The 26,472-nt window shown below is 34.5% G+C and overlaps 1 protein-coding gene across 1 annotated transcript in view; it reads left to right on the top strand.

Annotated features, from left to right (window-relative positions):
- Positions 1 to 26,269, top strand: part of LOC150087815 (uncharacterized) — a 74,210-nt gene extending 47,941 nt beyond the window's left edge. The window contains exons 7-11 of the mRNA XM_090370440.1: positions 3,705 to 3,872; positions 6,885 to 7,001; positions 12,575 to 12,736; positions 21,885 to 22,022; positions 26,170 to 26,269. Of these exons, the coding sequence (XP_090226566.1) occupies positions 3,705 to 3,872; positions 6,885 to 7,001; positions 12,575 to 12,736; positions 21,885 to 22,009 (572 nt within the window). The 3' untranslated portion in view covers positions 22,010 to 22,022; positions 26,170 to 26,269. The remainder of the gene's footprint in view (positions 1 to 3,704; positions 3,873 to 6,884; positions 7,002 to 12,574; positions 12,737 to 21,884; positions 22,023 to 26,169) is intronic.
- The last annotated feature ends 203 nt before the right edge of the window (positions 26,270 to 26,472 follow it).

Genomic DNA, 26,472 nt, shown 5'->3' with positions numbered 1-26,472 from the left:
ATAATTCATACGAAACATTTTTATATTCTAACTCGATACTTATTTTTAACTTAATTATTTATACCTCAATAAATGACACTGTGTCAATATTTATTTCTGCTGACATCAGATCAAGCATTTTTTTGGATTACCTATATTAGACCTTTTATTGAAATTGTTTCCCCCACATATCTGATGACAGCTATACTATTTTCTCATTTTATTTTCATTCTTATTTGCATTTCATTAATGTTTTGTTGTACTAATTTTACTTTACAGTTTCCCCGCTTTATATTGGTTTGTCAATTCAGCCCATAATTTACTTAATTCATCATAACCTATAGGATATTAACATTCTTTTCACATTTCACTAATCTACTACTCTTCTTTTTCTACTTTCCTCACCCTTAGTTACTCGCACCTTGTCTAACTGGTCTTGGCGCATTATAGCCTTAGTTGCTAATGCGCCAATAAAATCCAAACCAAACCTCGTCTAACTTTCACATCCATTTATACTTATTTAATTTAGTATTAATACAAATTTTTTATATATATATATATATTATGTGAGGTAAAAGTTAGGCAAATGTGATAAAAATAAATAAATAAATATGGCTATGTAGCTATCATTAGAGGCAGCAAATGCACATCCTCCACATGATGCCTAATTATATCTGATAATTAAAATAAATATGATATTTAAAATAAAAACATCAGCCAGTAGTACGGCAATAATGCAGAGCGAAACGAAACGTAAAATAATATAAAATAAACAAACAGGGAAGGGAAAGTAGCGGTAGTAGGACAAAAGGTAGTCGATAATTCCCTATATAATTTAGTCAATTAAGTCATTAAACCCAATTAATAAAACATGATGTAAATTTAAAATAATGCCAATTATACATAATTTAGCGGAACCCCCTCGAAAGGTACCATTTCCAAAAGACGTGAAATATCACCAAAAAAGGGTTAAAGAAACTACCAAAAAACTAAAATATCAAAATAATAGACTGACCATCATGCCCCATATCGACAGAGGACCACGAGGCCAATAATGGTCATGGAATCGCTGCATTTCAATCGTCATACAAATCATCGCAAAGGCGGAAATATCGAAGAACCAAACCACACCTCCATTCTCCGATAGATCAACCAATGCAAAGGATTTTCATGGCGGTGGTCCTTATGCAGCGAAAAATAATCTATAGAACAGACAGCACTCTAGATCAGAGCCACACCACTGACATAATGCAAGCTTAACCAGCAGTCTATTATTTTGATATTTTAGTTTTTTGGTAGTTTCTTTAACCCTTTTTTGGTGATATTTCACGTCTTTTGGAAATGGTACCTTTCGAGGGGGTTCCGCTAAATTATGTATAATTGGCATTATTTTAAATTTACATCATGTTTTATTAATTGGGTTTAATGACTTAATTGACTAAATTATATAGGGAATTATCGACTACCTTTTGTCCTACTACCGCTACTTTCCCTTCCCTGTTTGTTTATTTTATATTATTTTACGTTTCGTTTCACTCTGCATTATTGCCGTACTACTGGCTGATGTTTTTATTTTAAATATCATATTTATTTTAATTATCAGATATAATTAGGCATCATGTGGAGGATGTGCATTTGCTGCCTCTAATGATAGCTACATAGCCATATTTATTTATTTATTTTTATCACATTTGCCTAACTTTTACCTCACATAATATAAATTAATGGTAGTAGTGGGTTGATATGCTAAATAAGCAGCGCCTGTGCCGCCATCTATTTCTTTCCTTTCTATTATATAAGCTGGTTAAGCTTGCATTATGTCAGTGGTGTGGCTCTGATCTAGAGTGCTGTCTGTTCTATAGATTATTTTTCGCTGCATAAGGACCACCGCCATGCAAATCCTTTGCATTGGTTGATCTATCGGAGAATGGAGGTGTGGTTTGGTTCTTCGATATTTCCGCCTTTGCGATGATTTGTATGACGATTGAAATGCAGCGATTCCATGACCATTATTGGCCTCGTGGTCCTCTGTCGATATGGGGCATGATGGTCAGTCTATTATTTTGATATTTTAGTTTTTTGGTAGTTTCTTTAACCCTCTTTTGGTGATATTTCACGTCTTTTGGAAATGGTACCTTTCGAGGGGGTTCCGCTAAATTATGTATAATTGGCATTATTTTAAATTTACATCATGTTTTATTAATTGGGTTTAATGACTTAATTGACTAAATTATATAGGGAATTATCGACTACCTTTTGTCCTACTACCGCTACTTTCCCTTCCCTGTTTGTTTATTTTATATTATTTTACGTTTCGTTTCGCTCTGCATTATTGCCGTACTACTGGCTGATGTTTTTATTTTAAATATCATATTTATTTTAATTATCAGATATATATATATATATATATATATAAGCATGCTAAATAATGTTACATCCTTATAAGAACGAACAACCACATAAATGCCATTTTAAATTAATGTTTCACATTTGGATTGCAAACTGTCATTGCATAGAAGTATATTTATAAACATTGGTATTTTCATTGTTAGTTGTTTTGAAGTTTTCTGCAGGAAATGAAAACATGCAAATGGCCAAGCAGAATAGGAAAGATAAGATAGCTATGTATAATTTGAGGTATGAGAAGGAGAACATGGAACTAATTCTCTGAAACAAAATATCAGAAAGCCCTACCTAAAGGCGCCTCCGTAGCCAGGTGGGAAGGAGCAGCAGTGCATAGCACACGCTTCTTGATTAGACCGGGGTTCAAGCCCGTCACCACCACATACGGAGGATGCGGAAAGGTCAGGGAATGACCACCGCATATCCCGGAGCAATATGGCCTTAGTTGCTAATGCTCCTAAAAACCAAATAACAAACAAACAAGCCCTACCTAAACCCATCCTGGAATACCTTAGTCACATTACAATTAATATATTGCCATAACTGGAAGAAGTCAGACTACATTTATCAACTTGGATATTGGTCCCTGCAAAACTGTTTCAAGGTGTCCCTGCACCTTGAAACAGTTTTGCATATTATAATAAATTTGCATAATAAATTCATAGTTGAGCCCTAGTCACTTGACAATGTATTTGTGTACACCTAGTTGAACATGCAGTTATCATACAGAAGGCGGCGGCAGCAGATCTCCATCTGCACTTTAACAGAAAGGCAGGTCTGTACAGGTTCCCCCTAACTTCATTACTTGGTTAGCTTGAATACTCACCTCAGTCCGCAGATATATACTTAAGTTGCTGCTGGTGAATGGCTGAGAATGGTTAGTAGTGGTGAGTGTAATGGTTAATGATCATTGACTTTTCTTTAAAGATATTGTTTTACTTGTTATATTAGAAAAATGATGAAGAGGAAATGTGGATTTCCTGATACTTCAAAAGTAGTATTAAAACTCTAAGTGCTATGGATGCCTTTTTTTTTTTTTAAATAAAAAATTATCTACCAGAATGACAAAAATGTCAATTTTAGTATTCCTCAGTGTTTTCCACATATCAAAAATAGAAGTGTTTTTTAATTTTAGATATGTATCATTAATGCCCATTCATTTTGCATGAACAGCAAGAAAGAAATTGTATCAGGAGTCAGTTCACTTGATTTATTTTGTAACCAATTTTCATGTAAAATTCTATATTATGCTTTTCATTTATTGTTTACTTATTGCTCAGTTTTGAGATAAATTTTAATTTATCAACATATTTGCTTTTTAGTTCCTCAAGTATGCACCTACTCTGCAGATATGGGAACATGTGCATCATACGTTGAGAGATTCTATTACAATCCAGTAATATTCAGTTGTGAACAGTTTGTATATGGAAGTTGCAATGGAAATGCCAATAATTTTATGACAATTGAGGAATGTCAGAAAAAATGTGTAGGTAAGTAATTCCTTCTCTTGTGTATTCGCCTAGTTTCTGGTCAGAGTGCTTCAATTAAAGAGGAGAGATTTAAGTATTAAATTCTGCGAGAGATTTAATGGTTTTGAATTTATGGTTATATTTATTACTATGATTATGAATGCATGAATTTATTAATATATTATTAATAAATCCAAAATGCATTACCATTGTAAATTTATTACTCAGTTCATTTATTTGAAATTTTATTGGTATTTTATGTCAGTATATAACAAATATTCAGAATATATAATGATTTTTCTGTGATTTTCAAATAGCCATAGTTTGTGCCTTTATGATGGAAAATTCTTTTTGTATAAGATTAATATTAGAGTTCTGCATTATAGATTACAATCACTGCTTAAATGTTCTAATCTGTAGATGAAAAATGTATTCGCAAAACATGAACTTCTCTGTTTAATTTCTAAGAGAAGAATTTTGTTCAGAATGTTCCCAAACAGATTTACATCATTAAGTTTGAAGAAAACATTTTAGAAAAATGCTAATAATGTAGTATTATTATTATCATCAAAGTGTTGAACTAAACTTATAGAAGTATAACATGATATTTGACATCTATGAGGTGTTGCCGGTAAAGTTAAAGTTCCCAACCTGGTGCAATAAAAAGAAAACAAAGTGAAAGAGCTCAAGCAGTTTTATTTTTATTCAAAGTAATCCCCATCTGATTGAATGCACTTATCACACTATTCTAAAAGTTTAAAAGCATCAGCGAATGAGTCAAAAGAGATGATGTTTGGTTCAGCAGTTGTGATTTTCTTTGTCCCCAACATCTTGAAATTTCTTTCCTTTGAGGTCACTTTTCACCTTGGGAAAAAGTCCATTGGTGCTAGATCAGGAGTATGGTGAATGGCTGTTCGGTACAATACAATGTTTCATCAGTAATGTCTTAATAATGAGTGCAGAATGAGCAGGAGCACTGTTGTGTAACAAGAACCAGCTGCCTTTCTCTTGAAATTGCAGCCTCTCCCAGGAAATGCACTTTAGTAGTCTTAGATGCACCTTTACATAGAACACAGCATTGATTTTCTTCTCTCTCTCTCTCTCTCTCTCTCTCTCTCTCTCTCTCTCTCTCTCTCTCTCTCTCTCTCTCTCTCTCCCCCCCCCCCCTTCAGGTACAAATTCCTTGTGAATTACACCCTTTTTGTCAAAAAACATGGTGAGCATCATTTTGATCCTGGACTTCTGTAAACAAAACTTTTGGGCCTTGGTGATGATTCTGAACTCAGCTGCATACTCTACTTCATTTCTGAGTTGTACTGACACCCAGCACTCTTCCTTCAGTGACAGTACAGTCAAGGAGAAATTAGGATTGCCTTGGCAAGTCTGGATTAATTCTTCACATGATGACACTCTTTGTTGCTTCTGCTCATCTGTGAGGTTATGCTGCAAAAAGTTTGCACAGACCTTCCTTTTCCCTAAATCTTCATGTAGAATTTAATGAATCATCTCCTTATTCATAATAAACTCATCAGTTATCATTCTGAGGGTCAAGATTATAATCTTTTGCCACTCTTTCCTGAACTTTTGCAACTCTCTCCTCATTTTGAGAGGTTGATGGAAGTCCACTTCTAGGGTCACTGCAAACATCCTCACATCCACCTTTGAACCATTTATACTATTGAAATACACTGGTACAACTTAATGTTTCATCGCTACAAAGTTTTTAAGTTTTTTTTTTTTTTTTTTCAGATTAAAGCAAAATTTGATATTCATTTATTGTCCATTGTAAAATTGTGACACGGAATGTTAATGCTACTAACAAAGTTGGTTCTTACTTGCAGACTGTCAGCACACTGGACAGTCTATACCACCATCTGTTGGAGGAAGGTTGAACTACAACGTACCACTTTCATTTATTTTTGAACTCATTAAACATAACCATAACAGCACCAGTCTGGGAACTTTATTGCTGCACTTCATATTATACAATCCAGATCCTTTCTGAAAAGACAACTTTAATGTATATGCAAGGATAGGCTGAAGTTGTCTTTAATTTGATGTATAATTTTTCTGCATATGCCCCACCTAACAATACATTTTGCCAAGGACTTAACAAGTTTTATATGCCATTCAAGTAAAATTCTTTCAAACTGATCACTTACCATCTCTTTATGGATGCTGTAACTTCTTCATTAGAGCCATATCTGTCGCCTTGGAGCTTTTCTTTAAGCTTTAGGAACAAAAAAAAGTTGCTCAGGGAAAAATCTAGTATTATAGGGAACAATCTTAAATCCTGGTGATGAAATTCCAAATTCTTGACAATACTGCATGGCTGCAGTGAGGTCACACATTGTAGTGCAGCAACATTGTTGTATTGCTAGGCCTTACTCATTTCATTCTCTCTTTTCTTTTTAGTTTGTTCAATGTCTCCACCTACCAGAATGAATTCATTATGTTCAGTTTTATTGAAATTCTTGTATGTTATATCAAGTCCCAAAAGCAATCAAAATCATGTTTTTGGCTGATGCACTTTAAATTTTTTTTTGAAGTGGCGATGTGGAGATTACTTGTTTTCCAGACTATACTGCCAAATCTGGGATTCATCTCTGGTCACAATAGCATTTAAGAATTCCACTTAATTTCATTAATTCAGAATTTATGTAGTTACAAAATTAAGACAGTGGCACTGGCATGTAAGTCTGTGTTCAGTATAATTCATCATGAAGCTTAAGCTGCAAGAAATATGCCATTTAATCTAAAAAAGCTTCTAGATGAAGCAGTAAAGACAGTGAAATTTAAAAGTAGCAATTGTCTGTCAGATGCCACATGAGCAATGGAAAGCAAAAATTGTATTCATATTTGTTCAAAATGTTTATAGTCTAAATTTGTAAGCACTAGTATCAATTATTAAACCAATTTGCATGCAACAAAGTCTCTTTTAACAAATCAGAATTTTATAATTTTCATTAGTGAATTTTTATTATTGTTTTTAATATATTCAGCATATTTTGATTCATCATTTTATTTTACTAGAGGAACCAGTGCATATCCAGCCAACCTGTGAAGTGACTGTAAATTGTGCTTTGACGTGTCCTCCATGTTATACAGAAATTGATGGCTGCATTCAGCGGGCATGTGAAAAAACTATTGGTATGGTTTTTTGTGTTTGTGTGTGTGTTGTGTGTGTGTAATTGAGTTATTCATTCTCTTTTTACAATCCTTTCTTTTTACCAGTAGTTACTTTTAAAACACACAAGACAGATGACACTGACTGCTTGAGAAAGTGATTTGGCAAGTTGGGATAGGAGGAAAAACCACTTAGTGAGAATGCAGTTTTATTTTTATGCTTTAAACATCCTGGAAGCTGCTTAGCTTCCAGAATTTTGCTGTTAGCAAATTTAAACTGTTTATTTGCATAAATTTTACAAACAGATATACTACCTCTGAACAGAAACCAGAGAGAGGTCTATATGGCCAATTAAAATTACATGGAAAAATTCGTATCAAAAACTAAATGACATCAATCTCTGTCAACTGACTATGATGCAAGCAACAAGCATAGAGTTAATAATTGAGTCACTGTATTTTAAGTCCAAGACAGTGTCACTGAGGTATGGTTATCAAATTTAACACTGTTTTAGGGAAGAACTCAGTTTTAGTCTTTGGAAGATTATGAAGACAAGGGTTATCCTCCAAGCAGTGGTGGTTCAGTATATACTGATCTTTGCTGTGAGTTAGACTTGGCAAGAATGTGTATAAGAGTGAGTGCATATTAAAGGCTGGTACACTATGGCCATAGAGGCCGATGCACTTAAAAAAAAATCCCCAAACAAACAAACAATATTAAAGGCATGGATGAGACCTTGGTACAAAACCTTTGGGAGGGTTGGGTATGTTTACAAATGTGTAAGGTTGGAGGGAGACCAGAAGTAAAGCAAATCTAGTAAGGATATAGAACCAATTATTCTTACGTTTTTACTTTAATATTTAGACAAAAATATTTTTGAGTTAATGGCATTGTGCTATGCCTTGCTGATTAAAACATCTAGAATTAATAGAATTGCTTGGCATAGAAATACATTCAATATATGCTAAAATCCAGAATGTTTTCCCTCTTGGTTAACAAGTAACTTAAGAATAATTCAATTTCTAAGCCAGCAAGGTTATAAAACCTCTAGGTTTTATAACCTAGAGGTTTTAAAAGGTGCATCACTAAAATACTGCCATCTATTGCATTTGTATATGCTGCCCAGCAATTAATAAGAGTATCCAATGTTCTAATATCTGCACAACTCCCATCAGACACAAATGAAATAGCCTATGACTGGCCAAGTTACATGATGTCAGAGACTATGCGAAGACATGAAGTGCCTCAATGGAATCATTAAAGGGATACCATGGGAAAGGTGGGCATTATCAGTGATCCCACAATAAGCACGATCATATTTTCTTATACTGCAAGAGCATAGTTATAGCTAGTAGCAGAGTTCACCCAGGTATCAAAGTAGACAGTAAAGGATCTTCAATCAGTGTCTGACTGTGAGGAAAAAAGAAAACAGTAATGAGAAGAAAGTCTGGCCAAAACTAGACACTCTGCAACTGGGATCCTAGATGAAAAAACTGGAAAATCATGTATGAAAAAACTGGAAGGCAAATTGCTCACTATTAACAAAAATTTCAATGTCAGATATCAAGAACCCATTTCCACCAGTATGCTATGCAGGAAACTCAAACTGGTGGGTCTGCACAACTGTATGGCATTCTACAATAGAAATGCTATACAGCTGTGCAGACTTGCCATCATATTGATTAGCACGGAGAGTGTGGAGGAAGCTGCAGAAAGCAGTGGATCCTGAATTCCACTGTGCAGACTGCAGTTTTTGCGGTATGGCATGAATTCTGTCATTATTCTAGAGAAGAGGTTCCCAATCTCCGGTATGTGAACCGGTACCAGTACTCGAGGAGCAAGCTACTGGCACTCAGGCTGTGAATGAAACCGCCTGCAATTTCCCTCTGGGAGAGTTAACTTTTTAAATATTAATATCTTACTAACATTTTATCCATAAGCTGGATAAAATGTTTAACATTTTATCCAGCTTATGGATAAATAAGACGTGGATAAATTTTATCCACGTCTGGATAACATTTTATCCAGAACGTGGATAAAATGTGTTAATTTGCAAGGATGGAGCACATGCAATGGTTGGAAAGCTAGCTGGTGTAGTTACAAAATTAAGGCAGTGGCACTGGCATGTACATCTGTGCTCTGTATAATTCATCATGAAGCTTTATCTGCAAGAAATATGCCATCTAAAAAAAGCTTCTAGATGAAGCAGTAAAGACAGTGAATTTTATAAAATCTCGAGCTCTTAATTCCTGATTATTTAACATTTCTTTGCAACGAAATGGGGAGTGCTCATAAAAAAATAGTTACTCCACGCAGAAGTGAGGTGGCTTTCTCAAGGAAAGGTCCTTCATAGTCTTTTCAAGTTGCATGCCGAAGTATATAATTTTCTTTAATCAGAAGATCCCAAAAAATATAATTTCTTGAATGAAGAGTGGTTACACAGACTAGCTTATTTAGTGGATATTTTTTTCCCAATTGAATAACTTGAATCTGAGTTTGCAAAGAATAAAATTAAAACTAATAGAATAGCAGGTATTAAAAAACAATATGAGCATGTTATCTTCACTTCACGAATTTATACAAGAAAATAACTTATCTCTGATCAAAAATGTGACTGACGACATCTACAAACATAAAATCTTCGCACACAAGTTTTGAAAAATATTTCCAGGAAGATTTTACAGCACAGAATTGGATTAGGAACCCTTTCACATTCTCGAATGAGATACGAGGAGATGTGATGTAAAAAGAGTCATTCATAGATTTAGTGAGTGATGGCGGCTTAATGTTAAAGTTTAAGAGTTCAATCTTAACAAAATTTTGGCTATCTATTTGCCAAGAATATCCTCTACTTTCTGAGCAGGCACTGAAAGTTTTAATGCCATTTAATTTGACTTACTTGTGTGAGGCTAGATTTTCAGTGATGACTGAAGTGGAAAATAAATATAGAACTTCGATGAATATTGAATCAGATCTTCAACTGAAATTGACACTAATCAATCCAGATATCCATTCGCTAGTAAAAGCGAATGGATATCTGGAACAGATTCTCAGCCATTGTGTTAGATATAGTAGCAAACAATGAATTTTTTTTTTATGGAATATAAATGATGGAAAGTAGAAATATTTGCTTTGAAATCTGGTGTTTTCTTATCTTTTTTTATTTGGATGTATTATGAAGGTGGTTCAATAAAGAATCACTCTGATCTAGCTGCAGACGTGCTAGCCTGTTGATTCTTGGCACACGTCCTTCTCTACACAGCCACTGTGCAGGTTTACACATTTTTCCCATCGATGGATGAGGCTACGGATACAGTTTTTGTAGAAGTGGTGAGGTTGGTCTTTGAACCATGACTCTGTTGCAGAAATGAGTGTCTCGTCGTCAGGGAAGTGGATCCCTCTAAGAAATGATTTGAGGGAAGGAAACAAGAAGTCCAATGGTGCAAGATCGGGTGAGTAGGCTGGATGGGGCAGTATTTCATATCCACAAATGGCCACTTGTGTTGTTGCAATTTCAGAAGTATGAACTGGGGCATTGTCTTTGAAGCATTCTCACATCTTTGGACAGCATGCCTGTTTTGATTTTCTCACGTAATTTTGTGAGTAAGTTGGCATAATAGGCACCTATAACTGTTCTACCTTTTCAGCAGCTAATCAGTCATTATTATGCTTTTCTAATCCCAAAACACTATCAGCAAGACCTTTCCCGCTGATGCTTGGACCCTTGCCTTCTTTGGGGGGGGAACCACGATGCACCATTTTTTTCTCTTCCATGGACTGCTTTTTACTTCCAGGGTTTAAATGGTGTATCCAACTTTCATCCTGAGTGATTAGACGAGAGAAAGTCTTCCTCATTTTTTTGGCACAGGGCTAACAACTCGTGATTTCTTTTGTCGATCAGCCTTCTGGAAACCGGTCATAATCGGGGAATCCATCTTGCACTCAATTTCCATAAATGGAGTTGGTCATGAAGGACTGTTTCAACAGAGCCCACACTAATCTTCACCTCCTGGGACAATTCACGCACAGATATCTGGCGATCTTCCATGATTAACTACTCCACTTTTCTGATCGTGCTGTCATCGATGGCTGAATGGGGACGACCTGGAATGAGCTCAGATTCTACTGATGTCCAACCACACCTAAACTGTCTCTATCCCAGTGCTTCACAATGCCACAGGATGGGGCTTCATCCTTATATACAGTAGTTATCTACTAGTGGATTTCTTTAGGAGATTTTCCCTTCAAGAACAGATACCGGATTACAGCTCTGGCTTCAACTTTGTCCATGATACTACTTCATCACACGTTCAGCTCCTTGTAAGAGAAAAACAAATTAAGACACAGGGCTGAAATTTTACACCTTTAGTACAGAGATATGTATGATGCTACACACAAAATATCATGACTCTGCGATATGTGGGAGTAGGTGAGGGCGATTCTTTATTGAACCATCCTCGTATATTGCTGGCTTTTGAATTTAAATATTTGCCTTCATTTGGAAAATTTATTATTTAAAGTATATGTATTTCTTTCTGTAATTGTGGATTGTAATATAAATCGACATTTTGAAAGTAAAAAAAAAAAAAAATTAAGACTATTTTGTTTTTGTTATTAAAATTATAGTTTGTTAATAAAAAATTAACTGTTCTGAATTAATGCGTTTAAATAATTTTAAATTTGCTTAACAATTTTGTTAATAACCTTAATTCCTTTTTTAACTGCATTACTATTATAACCATCAACTACATAATTTAATATGTAGTAAATATGATAGTTTTAAGAAATAATGAGAAAAATTCAAGTCAAGAGGAAAATGTTTAAACCACGTGTTATGTGAAAATGTAAAAACCTCCATTTATAAATTGTATTTTCTTAATTACCAGTAATTAATATATTTTTCTGTTTTTAGTAGAATAGTTTAGTTTTGCCTACCTAATTATTTATGTGACTTTTCAAAACAGACTTATGCACTCATTAATTAACACACCAATACGTCATAAAATACTAATGTGGTTGACTGGTATGTGGGCTTATAAAGGTTGGGAACCTCTGTTCTAGAGGATGTATAAGAATTTTTTTTTTTTTTTTTTTGGACTGGATTCATCCCATAATTCCATATGGGTATAACATTGATGTACCCAGATGGCGACTGAGTGTTCTAAAATGATAATGCTAGTCCATAGGTTGTGAATTGTTCAGGAATGGTGTGAAGTTTGCACTGATGCAGAAGAAAATTCACATTCAGAAAACGTGCAGCATGGCAGATGCTGTACATTTTCTGAACATGAATCCCACAGACAATCTATGGGATCATCTGGAATGATGCATCTAATCTAATAACACTTTAGCAACCAATGATTCTGATAACCTAATAACATTTCTGGACACACACACACACACAGACACACACAGACACACACACACACACACGCACACACTGTTTGCTATGGAAAAATGCCACTGTCACCTCCTTGCTACAGGTGAAACCAAATACTTTTACATATGCTCTCTAATATTCCTGATAGGGCAGCATATATTTGACTATTCAAGAGAAAGTTACAGTAAAAATATGTGTGCTTTTTTTTTTTATTAGGAAAATGTTTTGAGCCAGCAGATACAGGACCTTGTAGGGCAAGCATAACTAGTTATTTCTATAACAAGGAGTCAAAAGAATGTGAAACTTTTATTTATGGTGGTTGTGATGGGAATAGTAATAGATTCAGCTCCAAAGAAGATTGTGAAAAAAGCTGCACAGGTATGTATCAGTAATAGAATTTCTACAAAGGAAACTTAGAAAATAATGACATTTCTGAGAATCCAAGACATATTACAAAACCTTTTTTATAGGCATTTATAAGCTCATCTTTTGATAAGCATTTAAAATACTTTCTCTCTGACTCGATATAATAATATGATCTTTATTGTAACGTTCTTAGGTACATGCAGGTACTCTAACCTTACAAATCCTTCATGGCACTAAGCCAGGGGTTGCTGTCATGTTCCTTACTACTGATCATAAAAACAGCTAATTAACTTGCCCATTAAAACTTTCTCTGCTGCACTGCTAATTAACAGAGTTAATCTTTCACAAATGGTAAATTCTTTTAGTAGAAGTACAAGCTCTTTGCTAAACAGAAATAAAGGCATAATGAAGGTGCCAGAAGAAACATTGTAGGTGAAAAAACTAAATGCCTGCAGAAGTGGCCTACCTCTTTCTGCCAGATTACAAATTCTCAAAAATACCAGCGACAAGTTTGAAAAGGTAAAAATGAAGTTTGCCTATTAATACACTATATGACCAGAGGTATTCAGACATGCACAGGTAGTTGCAAAAAACAGCTTTTAATTTAAAAACCTAATAAATAGCCAGGGCTGTATGATGACTTCCTACCAACCTCTGGTAGGTATCAGCCAGAATTTAGATCTTGTAGTGTTATGGCATAAATACTGCATTTTCACCAATTCTTTTAACTCTGGAATGTTCGTATACCAGCATGTGACTTCTCCTTTAAGAAGTGGGAAAAGTCTAATACTCTGCCTTCTGTCTACCTGAACCCTAATCAGCACACAGATTCTCCATGAATCATCTTAGTCTTGGTTGCTGATGCAAATTAGGATTAGTTCCTGATATGGTAGTAGTGGCAAATAATGCAAGAAAGCAAGTTTACACACACCAGCCAAAAAAAAAAAACACATTTCACCTATCCAGCCCCTTCAATAATTTGCTTAGTCCTTTCTTGAATTTATTCAACCTATCCATTTCTATAACAACAGATGGAAGTTCTAGCAATCAACCACCTGCTGGCTAAAAGTCAACTTCTGCACATGTATTGGCAACCATCCCTCCTCAATTTGAATTTATGCACCACATGTGCACAGTCTGAGCAAGAGGAGGAATCCCATCAGCACTGGCTTTGCTCAAGCCATTCAAAGCCTCAAACAACTCAATCAGATCACCTTGAACATGCTTAATCCCCAGACACTGCAATTTGCAGAACTGAAGCCTTTCTTGGTATTAATACCGCTTTGTTCCCCTCACCAATCTCATTTTCCCTTCTCTGTACCCATTCCAGCAGCTGTAGATCCTTGCTAAGATGAGGCCTGCAGACATGTATGCAGTACTCAAGATGTGACCTGACCATTGCCTTATACAATGGAATAATGACCTCCTTGCCCCTGCTAGAAAAATTCCTGTATATCATTGACAAACCCCATGAGCTGTCCTGGCAGCCGGTTTGCACTGATTAGAGACACTGATGCACAATTACCCTCAGGTGCTTTTAATTTTCCACTACCCTGAGTGTAGAATCACATGGTGTGTCACTCTGGAATTACTGCTACCCATATGCAGTACCTTGCATTTGTCAATGTTAAACTTCAATTGCCATTTCTCAGCCCATCTGCCTAATTTTTCTAGATCCCGTTGCAGTTGCATACTGTCATTTACCACCCTGGCAACTTAAACATTATCAATATCATTAATAAATATAGAAAATAATGGGCCCTGTGGGATTCAACTAATAGTATTAGCCGACAAAGAGTAGTATCCATTAATAACCTCTCTCTCTCTCTCTCTCTCATGCCTTTATCCATAGCACTAATTTTCCCTCAATGCCACACTGCTGCAATTTATACAGCAGTTTTTTTTTATGTGCAACAGTATGAAAACTTTCCTGAAATCCAACTAGATTGTAACCAGTATCCAATCAAATTGGTCAGACAAGATCTCTTAATGAACCCATGCCGCAACCAAGTATTACTACACTCCTGAGTTGACGCTGGGGACACTGTTTTAGAAAATCATTTAAGAACTGCCAGTAAAAATTCATTATACACTAGTGCAGGCATCCAGAATGAAATAATTGAATGTTGTGGTTCTATAATTCAGAAACTGTTTGTTTGTTATTTGGTTTTTAGGAGCATTAGCAACTAAGGCCATATTGCTCTGGGGATATGTGGTGGCCATTCCCTGAACTTTCCGTATCCTCCGTATTTGGTGGGCATGGGCTTGAACCCTGGTCTAATCAAGAAGCGTGTGCTACGCACTGCTGCTCCTGCCCACCTGGCTACGGAGGCGCCTTCAGAAACAGATTGTGAACAAAGTGAAGAAAGCTAAATATTTTTCTGTGTTAGCTGACGAAACTACAGACATTTCAACAATTCTACAAATGTTGCTTTGTGTGAGATACGTAGATGAAACAAATTTTCAAATATGGAAAAATTTTCTTTCATTTGCCCCTCTAAATTCTGCAATTGGTGAAAATATAGTGAAAGAAATAATTAACTTAAATTTTGGGCTAGATATAAAAAATATCTGCAGACAAGCATATGATGGCACTGGGGCAATGAGCTGCAGAATAAATGGCGTTCAGGCTCATACACAAGAATTAAACCCAAAAGAACTTTATGTGCACTGTGTATCTCATTGCTTAAATTTAGCAATTTCGGATTCATGTGATTTGCAAGATATCCGAAACTGCATGGGAATCATTCAAAAAGTTTATGCATTCTTTCAGTATCCAAAGAGGCAGTTAGTATTAGAAGAAGAGGTAGAAGAATTGTCAGAATTCCAAGAAAAAGCATCTAAAAAAAAAAATGTGCCCCACTAGACGGGTGGACAGGCAAAATCTGTAATTATATTCATTGAATTGTTAGAACCTAAGTTTGCAGCATTAACAGTAATAAGCTCATGGGAAGATAAAGATACAGCAACAAATGCACAATTACTTCTCAATTCCATCCAGAACGGTAATTTTTTGGTTGCTTTATACAGGCAGTTCCCGCTTTACGAGTTCCCGGGTTTACAACTTTTTTTTTTTTTATAAGGTATCAACAAAACTGAAAATATGAAGATTAATTGCAAAAAAACGAATGTTAAACTTTCATAAATCCCACATTTCAAACCACGTGCATAGGTATACAATATAGTGCACCCCGCTTTATGATATTAATCTGTTCCAGAGATCCATTCCATCGTATCGTGAACCCAATAACATTGTTCTTTAGTTATTCATTCCAAGCCTTCAGAAGTTAATTTTTGCTGTATAAGTAAGCTATTTATCTCTCTAAAAGGTCATTTTATAATGTAAATTGTATTAGTTAAGAATTCAAATCGAACGCACTACACTTTCATCATTATCATATGTTATAAGAACCAATTTTGAATGGCTTTGAGATTTTTTTTCTATAGCACATTTCTGGAAGTCACCACCATACAACAATAAAAACAATTTGCACTTTCCAGTTTATTGGGCTTTTCTGTTAGTGCAAGCAATTATAAATGGGTAGTAAACTCTATCTTATTGCATCTGTGAAAATACCGATAGCTGGAATTGTGGGTTTTTACGTTATTAGGGTGAAATGTGTTTCCCCTTCACTGCAATCTTCAATCATATAAAAAGCACAAATAAATTTTCAGAATCTTCTCTTCATTCTTTTTTTTAAAGCTTTGTAAACTTGTTACTCCCCATGAATTGTGTTAGTTGCAATCTGACTTACGCGTATCTTGTTAGTTAGTTGTGATTTGTGCATGCTGTTAAAAAATGCTTATGCATGCTATCATGAAATTTATAAAGAAAAGAGAAGAGGATTACCTTGGAAACAAATGCCCCTTGAAGCATTTCTGAAGAAGACTCCTCGTTCAACAAACTACTAACGAGTGCCGACCCAACAATGAGTGATCAATGAGTGTGCATTTAGTCGATAATGAAGAATAAACATTCTTTAACATTTTGTTAAGTCATAATTTCTTTAAATTATAATTTGCTTGATTTTACAGGCATCATTGTGTTTAAACAATGATGGATAAATCAATCATTATTTAAACACAAACTATTAGCTAACTAATTTCATTGTTGATAATGTAACACTTGTTTTTAACATTATGTCTATGGGAATAAATTCCTGCTTTATGAGCGCGCGCTAGGAACAAATTAACTCAAAGTTGGGAACTACTTGTATGGCACCTCCGTAGCCAGGTGGGCAGGAGCAACAGTGCATAGCACACGCTTCTTGATTAGACCGGGGTTCGAGTCCGTGACCACCAAATACGGAGGATGTGGAAAGGTCAGGGAATGACCACCGCATATCCCCGGAGCAATATGGCCTTAGTTGCTAATGCTCCTAAAAACCAAATAACAACAAACAACAAACTACCTGTATATTATTAAAAAAGTATTCAGGCTTGAGTAAATACTTACAAACTATTAATATCGATCAAAGAAAGCAAATGATCAGGTTAATTTGTTAAAAATAGTACTACAAGAAATGAGATCAGATGCTGACAAACAATTTCATCATCTTTTTTTAGGAGTTCAAGGTTTATGTAAAAATTACCAAATAAGTTTGAAGGTACGACGAATTACAGGTCATCACACCAACTGCTGTAATATACCATGCGATAATGCGGAGGACAGTAGTAGTAGCCGCATGTGATGCAAGAAAGCAAGTGTATGAGCTTATGCAGCATCAGCCAAAAAAAAATCGCATCATTCCCTCCAAATGCCTGTCCAGTTCCTCCTTAAATTTATTCAACCTATCAATTTCCACAACAACAGATGGAAGCTTGTTCCAGCAATTAACTACCCGCTGGCTAAAGGCAAATTTCTGCACATCTATTCTACATCCGTCCTTTCTTAATTTGAATTTATGCCCCCTTAGGTTCGTAATTTGAACAAGTGGAAGGATCCCATCAGAATTCAGCGTGCTCAACCCATTCAAGGCCTTGAATCGGATTTCGACTTTTGTGCCGTTTTTAGATAATTTCTTAAATCAGATAGTCTCGTTTTTTAACACATCAAGATGTTTTATCTTTTTTTATGTGTCTCCTTCCAAAAAGTAATGTTATTGAAGATATCTATATTCAAAATTTACAAAAACTATTTTTGTTTTACGCAGATGACCTTTTAAATAGCAATAACTTTGTTAATGAAAATATGTTAATTTCTGAATATAACCTCTAGCAGAAGGAATGTGCTGAAAAACTAAGAAATACTGTGACTGCCAAAGAATCCTTAGCAATATGTAATAAAGATATATATCAGGTACTGAAAATATCTGCCACTTTACCTGTATCCACTGCAACAGTTGAAAGATCTAATTCAAACTTAAATCATTTAAAAAGTTATTTAAGAAACCATATGGGGGAGGAAAGGCTGGAGGGATTAGTTCTTTTGAATATATACTATGATGTAATCATTAATCCCAAAGAAATCAGATCTTCTTGGAGAGGAAAAAAGCGTTTGAATATAAATATATAACTAGTTTACTTTTCTAACACGCACTTAGTATTTTGTTGAGTATAAAAGGCTTATTTTTTTTTTTTTTTTTTTTTTTGTGTTCAAATACAAATGTATAGTTTTATGTTGGTTTTGCCTATTTTCGTGAAGAGTAAAAATGTTTATTTATTTATTTTTTATTGTAGATCCTTGACTTAAAGTTTGTGAAGACATTTATTTTATTTATTTATGTTCAATTTGTTTTTAAAGCTAAATAAAAAGACATGTACAAAAAATATATATATATATTAAAGGGATAATGGTCGGGGGGGGGAGATATCTGTAAAATTTCGAAATTTAAGGACTAGTAAAAACCTACGTACAATTTTTCTCAGGATGTGCAACCCCCCCCCCCCCCAAGTGTATTTTCTGGTTACGCCACTGTCAACAGTTAAACCATAAGATATTAAGTGGATCAATGTGATTCGTCCCCTTCCTTCTAGTGTTTACATATGTAAAGACATCTTTGTTGTTTTTCTTTGCATATTTTGTCCAAGTTTTCTCATAATCTGTCTTGGCTTGCCTAATCTTCTTTGTGACTTGATTGGAGATTAGTTTATATCATCCATAGGCTTTCTGTATCACCTGATATGCAATACATGCATTTTTATTCTCCCATGTGTCTCATTAGTTCATCTGACATCTATTTAGGTCTAAGCCTTGAACAGTATTTCTTAGTTAGTATGAATGCCTAATAGCTTTGATTATTTTCCTATGATTACGTTCCAGTAAAACCAAATCTGTTGAGATGGTCTGTCTCTTAATGTTTATTACAGACTGCAATAATATATTTAGCAAAGGTAAAATAAGGTCTGCATAATAAATTATTGATGTAAGTAGTATACTACATATAAAAGAAAATGGACATACCTAGGAAGAAAGCTGCTCAACTAAAAATGGATATACCCAGGAAGCAAGCTGCTCAACTCAACAATTACAATTGCAATAACTAGTCAATGAATACATCCTTGCCCAAGCAGAATTCCTGCCCCTGCATAAAAAGAAGAAAAACACATGAATGCAAAAATTAATACCCATCGAAAGTGCCCCTAGTGGAGGGTAAACCATAAAACAGTTTTACATTAAACTCCTTTGCAGGTAAAGTCTGCCTTCTAATAACTATCAAAATATAAAATACAAAGGTCACTCAAATGAAAACTGCAAAATTTAAATAAAAGTTATTTCACAAGCAACAGAAAATTATGCTTATCAGTTGACAGTATATCCTGATCACACTTCTTCTAGTGCTGTACTAAAGATTTGATTCCTTTAAGAAGTTTTGCAATTGGTGTTGAAGCTATTTGTGCACTTCCATCTTGAACTCTTCATCTCATAGAAAGTGAGATCCTCTTAGTAGATCTTTTAGTTACCAGAAAAAAGCAATAATCACCACAAACTATCTGTTGAATGTAGAGGATAGAGTGATACTTCAAACTGAATCTCCTGTATGATTCATTCAGTGCAATATGGTCTAAATGACATAACTACTGTCAAGGGTAAAGGGAAAGGATTTTGCTTCCGTAAGGGTGGCTGCAGTGGTCTCAGACAATTTTTAAATTCTGTACAGTGGGAATACATCTGATGTTGACAGCTACAGCAAATGCTAAATGGGAAGCATTCAGGGACACAATCGTAAGAACTACTAGGCTTTTCATACCAACCAAGAAATCCCATTCTAGGTGTAGACCTAAATGGATGCATATAAACTAATGAGACTTGTGGCTGAAAAGAAATGAATGTGGGATGCATATAAATTTTCTGGTACTACACAAGTCTATGGTAGGTAATAAACTAGTCTGTAATCAAGTCACAAAGGAGATTAGGCAAGCTAAGGCAGATTATGAGAAGTCTCTGGCAAAGAATGCCAAGAAAATGCAGCAAAGACTTCCTTTCTTCTGTTAACAATAGAAGGAAGGGGTTAAATTACATTGGTCCACTTGATGATGATGGTTCAGCTGTTGATCCTGCTCAGCTTGCTGACAAACTGAATATCTATTTTGCATCTCCATTTATGTTGTTGTTATTTGGTTTTTTAGGAGCATTAGCAACTAAGGCCATATTACTGCGGGAATATGCAGTGGTCATTTCCTGACCTTTCCGCATCCTCCCTATTTGGTGGTCACGGCTCAAACCCCGGTCTAATCAAGAAGCATGTGCTATGCACTGCTGCTCCTGCCCACCTGGCTACAGAGGCACCAGTTGCATCTCCATTTATGCATGAAGAGTTCTTTATTGAGGGGAATTCCAGAAGTTCATCAGCATCTAACAGGGAGGTAAATGATTTTGTGATAACTGAGAGATAAGTGGAAGAGGAATTGTTGAAGCTAAACATTATAAAAAAAAAAAAATTTGCTTGCTTGGGGTGGATTCAATCTATTTAATTATATAAAGGAGACAAGCAAACTATTAGCCATAATTATGACAGCATCTTTGAATTCAAGTGAGGTCCTTATGGACTGGAGATATGAAAACGTTATTCTCAGTTCACAAAGGGAGATGACATGAGTAATTACAGACCTGTTACTGTAACTTGTTCCAGGGAGAATACTGGAATCTCTGGCTAAAAAAAGTAATGCAGGATCATCTAGGCAGAAATGACTTATACTGCAGTCACAGCATGGATTTGTGGAAGTAGATAAAAAAAAAAAAAAAAAAAAAATTGATATCACATACTTGGATTTCAGGAGAGCTTTTGATACTTTGCACATAAAAGACTGCTGTACAAATTGGAGGTGGCATTAAAGGAAAGTTTTTGTTATGGATAAAGGGATGGTTGAGTGGGAGAAAACAGATAGTGGTTATCAATGGATACTGGTCTTCATGGACTAATGTTATTAGTGGAGTACCCAGGATTCAGTGGTGAGCCCATTGTTTCTATATTTATTGATGATTAATGTGTAAGTCTGCAGATGATACAAAGGTTTGCAAGGTGGTTAATGACAGTAATAAGGGTAAGCTTCTGCAACAAGATCTAAACTAGAATAGTGAGTGGTTGTGAGAATAGTGAGGGGAATGAAAAGGTGGTCTTACCAAGGCAGGCTTCAGTTCTGCAAATTTCAGTGTCTTGAGACTAGGTATAACTGGGAGCTGATGTGATTGATGTTTTTAAGGCTTTAAATGGATTAAGCAATGCCTCAGTGCTGAGGCATTCTTACTCTTGCTCAGATACATACTTGAAGGGACATAAATTCAAACTGAGGATGGAAAGTTGCAGGATAGATTCAAGTAGGTTTGCCTTCAGCCAGCAGGCGGTTGACTGTTGGAGCAAACTTCCATCTGATGTGGAGGTTGGCAGTTTGAGTAATTCATGGAAGAACAAGACAAATAAATTATTGGAAGGGTTGATCAAGTGATGTGGGAGGTTTTTTTTTTTTGCTGATGCTTTATAAGCTTGCTTTCTTGCATACTATATCACTAATAGTAATAATAATTTCTCATTACTGACTCTTATAACTCAAAAAATATTGTTGTAGCATAAATTGCACCTTCTTCCATAATAGAAACAACGTTGGTTTCTTAATAAAAAACAAACATGTAGTATATGTACATTACAAAATTTTTGTTTTGAGAAATGATTTTACTAATAAAAGTGATATATAGTTTAATGTAGATGTTATGTATTTGCAGACAAGCTAAATACAGATGAATGCAAGATTTCTTATTCGGAACCTGATAACAATTATGCATCTAGACAATCTTGTACATTATTATTGCTGGTTCTTATAGTATTTGTTCAAATGTTGTCTACCTGATGTTTGGAATAAGGTAAGTCAGATATAACTTATATAAGAATTAGCAAGTATATCTTTTTTATTATTATTATAACACTAGTAGGAATTACTGAATTAACAGAGGTAGCTATATCCAATCATCTCTAGGAATTAATGATTTAACAAGGGTTTTTATGTCCAACCTTCTCACAATATCCTGCCCTCTTACACAGTGTTGCTTTGTACCATTAAACCATCATTGTTTCAGATTGATTCATCTTTCTGATAAGAAAACTAAAGCTCTCAAGAAAAAATCAGTTACATCCCAGTACAATCAAGAACTAAAAATACTTCATAAATGCTGGGTCAGTTGTTTTATTAAAAATCTTGTTTTCTTTATTTGAAATTCTATATAACATGTTTAAAACCCCTTAATCCTAACATTTAAAATTTTTTTTTAGTTGTAGGAAAGTAAACAGTATATGATTGAAGATTATATAGCTGGGCTCAGTTTATACAGAGCACGATTTCCTGTCCATGTTAGTAACTACCCTGGACATGGTAGACATATGTATCTGTAAGTGGTTGTACGTGTGCCAATAGGCAACAACCTTATAATTAATCTTCTACTTAATAATACTGTCTTATTCTTAAACTTGTAGGTAACTGGCTAATATATGTGAAACGGTATTGTTTCAGGATGCCACATAGTTTCACTATTTCAGAAAAATATGCTGAGGTAGTCCATATATGCAGCCTAACTAATATTCACAATAGTTCCTGTACAATATCCTTGTAGCCAAAAAACTTAATTTAATTTTAAACGAAATAATTTTTTGTGGGTTTGTTACACAAATACATAAAACAGATACAGAAATCTATCAAATAACGTGTGTGTAGTCGAACTTGGTTATAATGAGCATCCAGAGACCGACAAAATTTCCTCGTTATAACCATTACTCACTATATCAGTGAGTTAAACTACCTCCTATTTTTTTAATTCTCAATAACGATAAAAAGATAGATTCAAAAAACAAAAGAAATATGTATTAGAGAGAAAAAATATTAGTATATACTTACATATTATTTGTATTAATATGCTTGTACAATAAACCCTCATTTCACGGACTAATAGGGGAGAAAGGGTGTCGGTTAATGTCGAAAGTCCGTTAAATCGAATGTAACCTGGGGGGGGGGGCATTTTTTATTGTTCTTAATGTAAAAAAAATTTTAATACAATATACAGTACTGTACAATATAAAATTATGTTGCAATTTGGCCTTTGATTTACGGATATCAGAAACCGGTTTTTTTTTTTTTTTTTTTTTTTTTTTTTTTTTTTTACGCCGTAAATTCCACAAAGGCATCTCACTTGCTACTGAGATGCCTTGTTCTAATTTCTCAATTAGCTCTAATTTCTGTGCCACATTTAAGTTCACATGGTTTCTTTTACTCCTCTATCACTTTATGCCATTTTAAATTGTGAGGACTGCAAAATTATTTAATAAATAAAGTCACAATTCAGAAATCACAGAAACACTCTGTATAAAACCCTTACAGCATGATAGGCTCAGGCAGACTGAGACCGAAACAAAGCAAGTCGGTAGACCTGCAGTTTAGTGTCGCAAGTCGCCACCTGCTCTTATCTGTAATCTAGGAAAACAACTATTTCAGAAAGAATAAAAAACAATTTCCTGAATTTGATTATAAAAATAAAAGTAGGTAATTATCAAAACAATAATGGAAATAGGTAATTATTATTAATTTTTAATTAATAATAACACTGAAGTTTTGTATAATCTAAAAAAAATATAGTCAAGATTAATATGTACATTACTGTATTATTATTTGTCCGGTCCGTTTAATCCGAAATCCATTATATCGGAGTCCATTAAATGGGGTTTACTGTATTCAGTTTTTAAATTGATCCAACCAGCTCCTTGTTACAAAATCGTCATGTCCGAATTGTTTTTAGCAAATTTTTCTGCTTGAGCCTTCAAGATTGGACAGTCTATTGAAAATCTAGTACTTCTTTGTGTAGTGAACCATTGAAGCAGTGCTTTGACATTTGTAACCTCACACTTTCTAAATTTTTTTTTTTTTTTTTTTTTTTTTTTTTCGGTTACGTTCTTTTCTAGTGCCAATATGTAAACATGTTTTTCTTCCACAATGTCAATACTGTTGAAGAGGACAAAGAAAACTTTTTACACACTTCATTTTTTGCATCATGTTCTAACTCGCAAATAACTTTAACTTTTTAGCAAATCAAGAGAGACTTCCTTTTGTTAGTAGACATGTTTCCAAAGGAAGTGTTTGTTTCCAACTGATTTTACTTTGAAATGACAGTAAAGTGATCTGCATACAAAGTTCTTAGAAGTCCCGAAATAAATTTATGGTTCAGTGAATACAAGACAATCTGTAAATAGGGTAATGCGACAAGCGGAACGCCAATTCACTATTGTATAGACCTTGTCCCTGAAAGGACAAGATCATAAACCGACTGCCAATCCGATGTGAGTGGTCATAAAAGCTAAGTCGCCTTTTTCATTTTTGTCTATTCCAAGAATTGGATTTTTTTCAACTACCTGAGCAATTAAGAATGTTTGCATAGTTACCAAAATTTGTACGGTATATTTGTATAGTACGCTTGTTATAACAGTGAGTGATTGTATGGGTATATGTGTAAATTAAAATCATTATGGCTTTGTGCTCGTTACAGCCATGATCTCATTATTTCCGTGCTTGTTCGACTGTATGTATATATTATAAGCATTATCTCAAAAGTAATGCACCAAGGTGGTTAATTTAAAATGTACTTATTTTATAATATAATTTACATTAGAAACCTTCAATGTAATCTCCTTCATACCTTACGATTGCTTCAGAATGTCTGTAATTTTTGAATGCCCCTTAACTGTCTGCTGAAGCTAAGCTGTCTGAAATGTTGGTTGCATAACTGCACTCAATGCTTCAAAACACAAATCTTTGCCCTTGCATCAGTTCCTCGAGCTTGGGGCATAGATTGTAAGACCTCGGGACCATAAGGGGGGGGTGAGGTGGTGCTTCCCTCTTCTAACTGGTGAAAACAAGCTGTACAAACTGTGTGATATGAGGCTTTGCACTGTCATGGAGCACAAGCCTTCCAACATCTGTGGCTGTTTCTAACAAATTTTTGGGCATAACTTCTGAAAAGAAATGTTACACAGTAGTCTTCAGTTGCCGATCTTCCAAGTGGCACATGATCAGCAGCAATAATGCCCTTATAATCATAGGCCACGATGACCATTTGTTTCACTTTTATTGCTGCCAGCAACATTTAGAAGGATGCAGTAAAGGTGGATGCTTCCACTGAGTTGATTGTAAGCAAAGGTGGATGCTTCCACTAAGCTGATTATAATTTCAGGTTCAAAGTTGTGTGTGTCTCATTAATGGCAACAATACAATGCATTTTAAAAACTGTTCACCTTGTCAGTAATGTATGAGTAACTGCATTGCCATTTCTTTGTACTTTGCTCATTGTTTATCTGACAGCAAATGTGGGACCCATCAGGTGATGACGGTGACCTTGGTATTCCAGATTTGTTGGCTATTTCTTTGCAGGTCATACATCTGTCTTCCAAAATGCTGATGTATTGATAATGCACACTTCTTTACTGTTATTTAAGACATGAATACAGTGCTGCTCTTGAGAGAGAGAGATAATAAATATTATACATTAAATTGGACACCTTTTAGAGAACATAAAAGTATACTTTTCAATTCTATTAATTTCAGAAAAAGAAAAAATTCAGTTAATTTAAGAGAAAAAAAACAAACATGTCTAAAATGTAAGAGTGCATACATTGCTCACCAACCTTGTTTTAATTTCTTATCACAACAAGCCTTTTCTCACAATTCCTTCCAAAATTAAAAAAAAAAAAGAAAAAAAACATTTCTTATGAACCATTTTTATATAATATAAATCTTGATTCAGATTAATGCTTGAAATTTGGTAAAATAATCCAAACTGGTACTTAGTTCAAACAGAAATATTGCGATAGCTGTGTTAACAGTGTTCCTCTAAAATTTTAAATTTCAGTCTTAGGAAGTTTTCTCTGAAAATTTTTCACTTCTTATAGCCATCTTTAAAGCATTTTACTAGTACAATTAGTACTATTGATATGAAATACAGCAAATAGTTAATATTTTTGTTTCTTTTGTAGCTCAAGCAGGTGACTATGTAGGATATCAAATGCAGTAAAAATTAAGTACAAGTTCTTGGCAGTCCCTAGTGTAAATAGTATTCTAAATATAAAAGAAAAAAAGGGAAAAAAAATGTTTTTATCATATATTTCAAAACCAAATGAATCTTGCTCCTTGTGCTGCTGTATTAGTTCAGTGTTCTTTATGATCACACACTTATGCTTGTATCTTAATTTTGTCACAAAGATAATTTTATCTAAGAAATTATATCAATTTTATTATTATTCATTGACTACAAGTGCCTTAACTATTGATTTTGAGGA

The sequence above is a fragment of the Mastigoproctus giganteus genome, chromosome 3 (genome assembly GCF_048544385.1).
Source record: "Mastigoproctus giganteus isolate SK-2022 chromosome 3, ASM4854438v1, whole genome shotgun sequence".
Lineage (NCBI taxonomy): Eukaryota > Metazoa > Arthropoda > Arachnida > Uropygi > Thelyphonidae > Mastigoproctus > Mastigoproctus giganteus.
The sequence above is the reverse complement of the archived record's forward strand: the minus strand, read 5'-3'. Positions and strand labels throughout refer to the sequence as shown.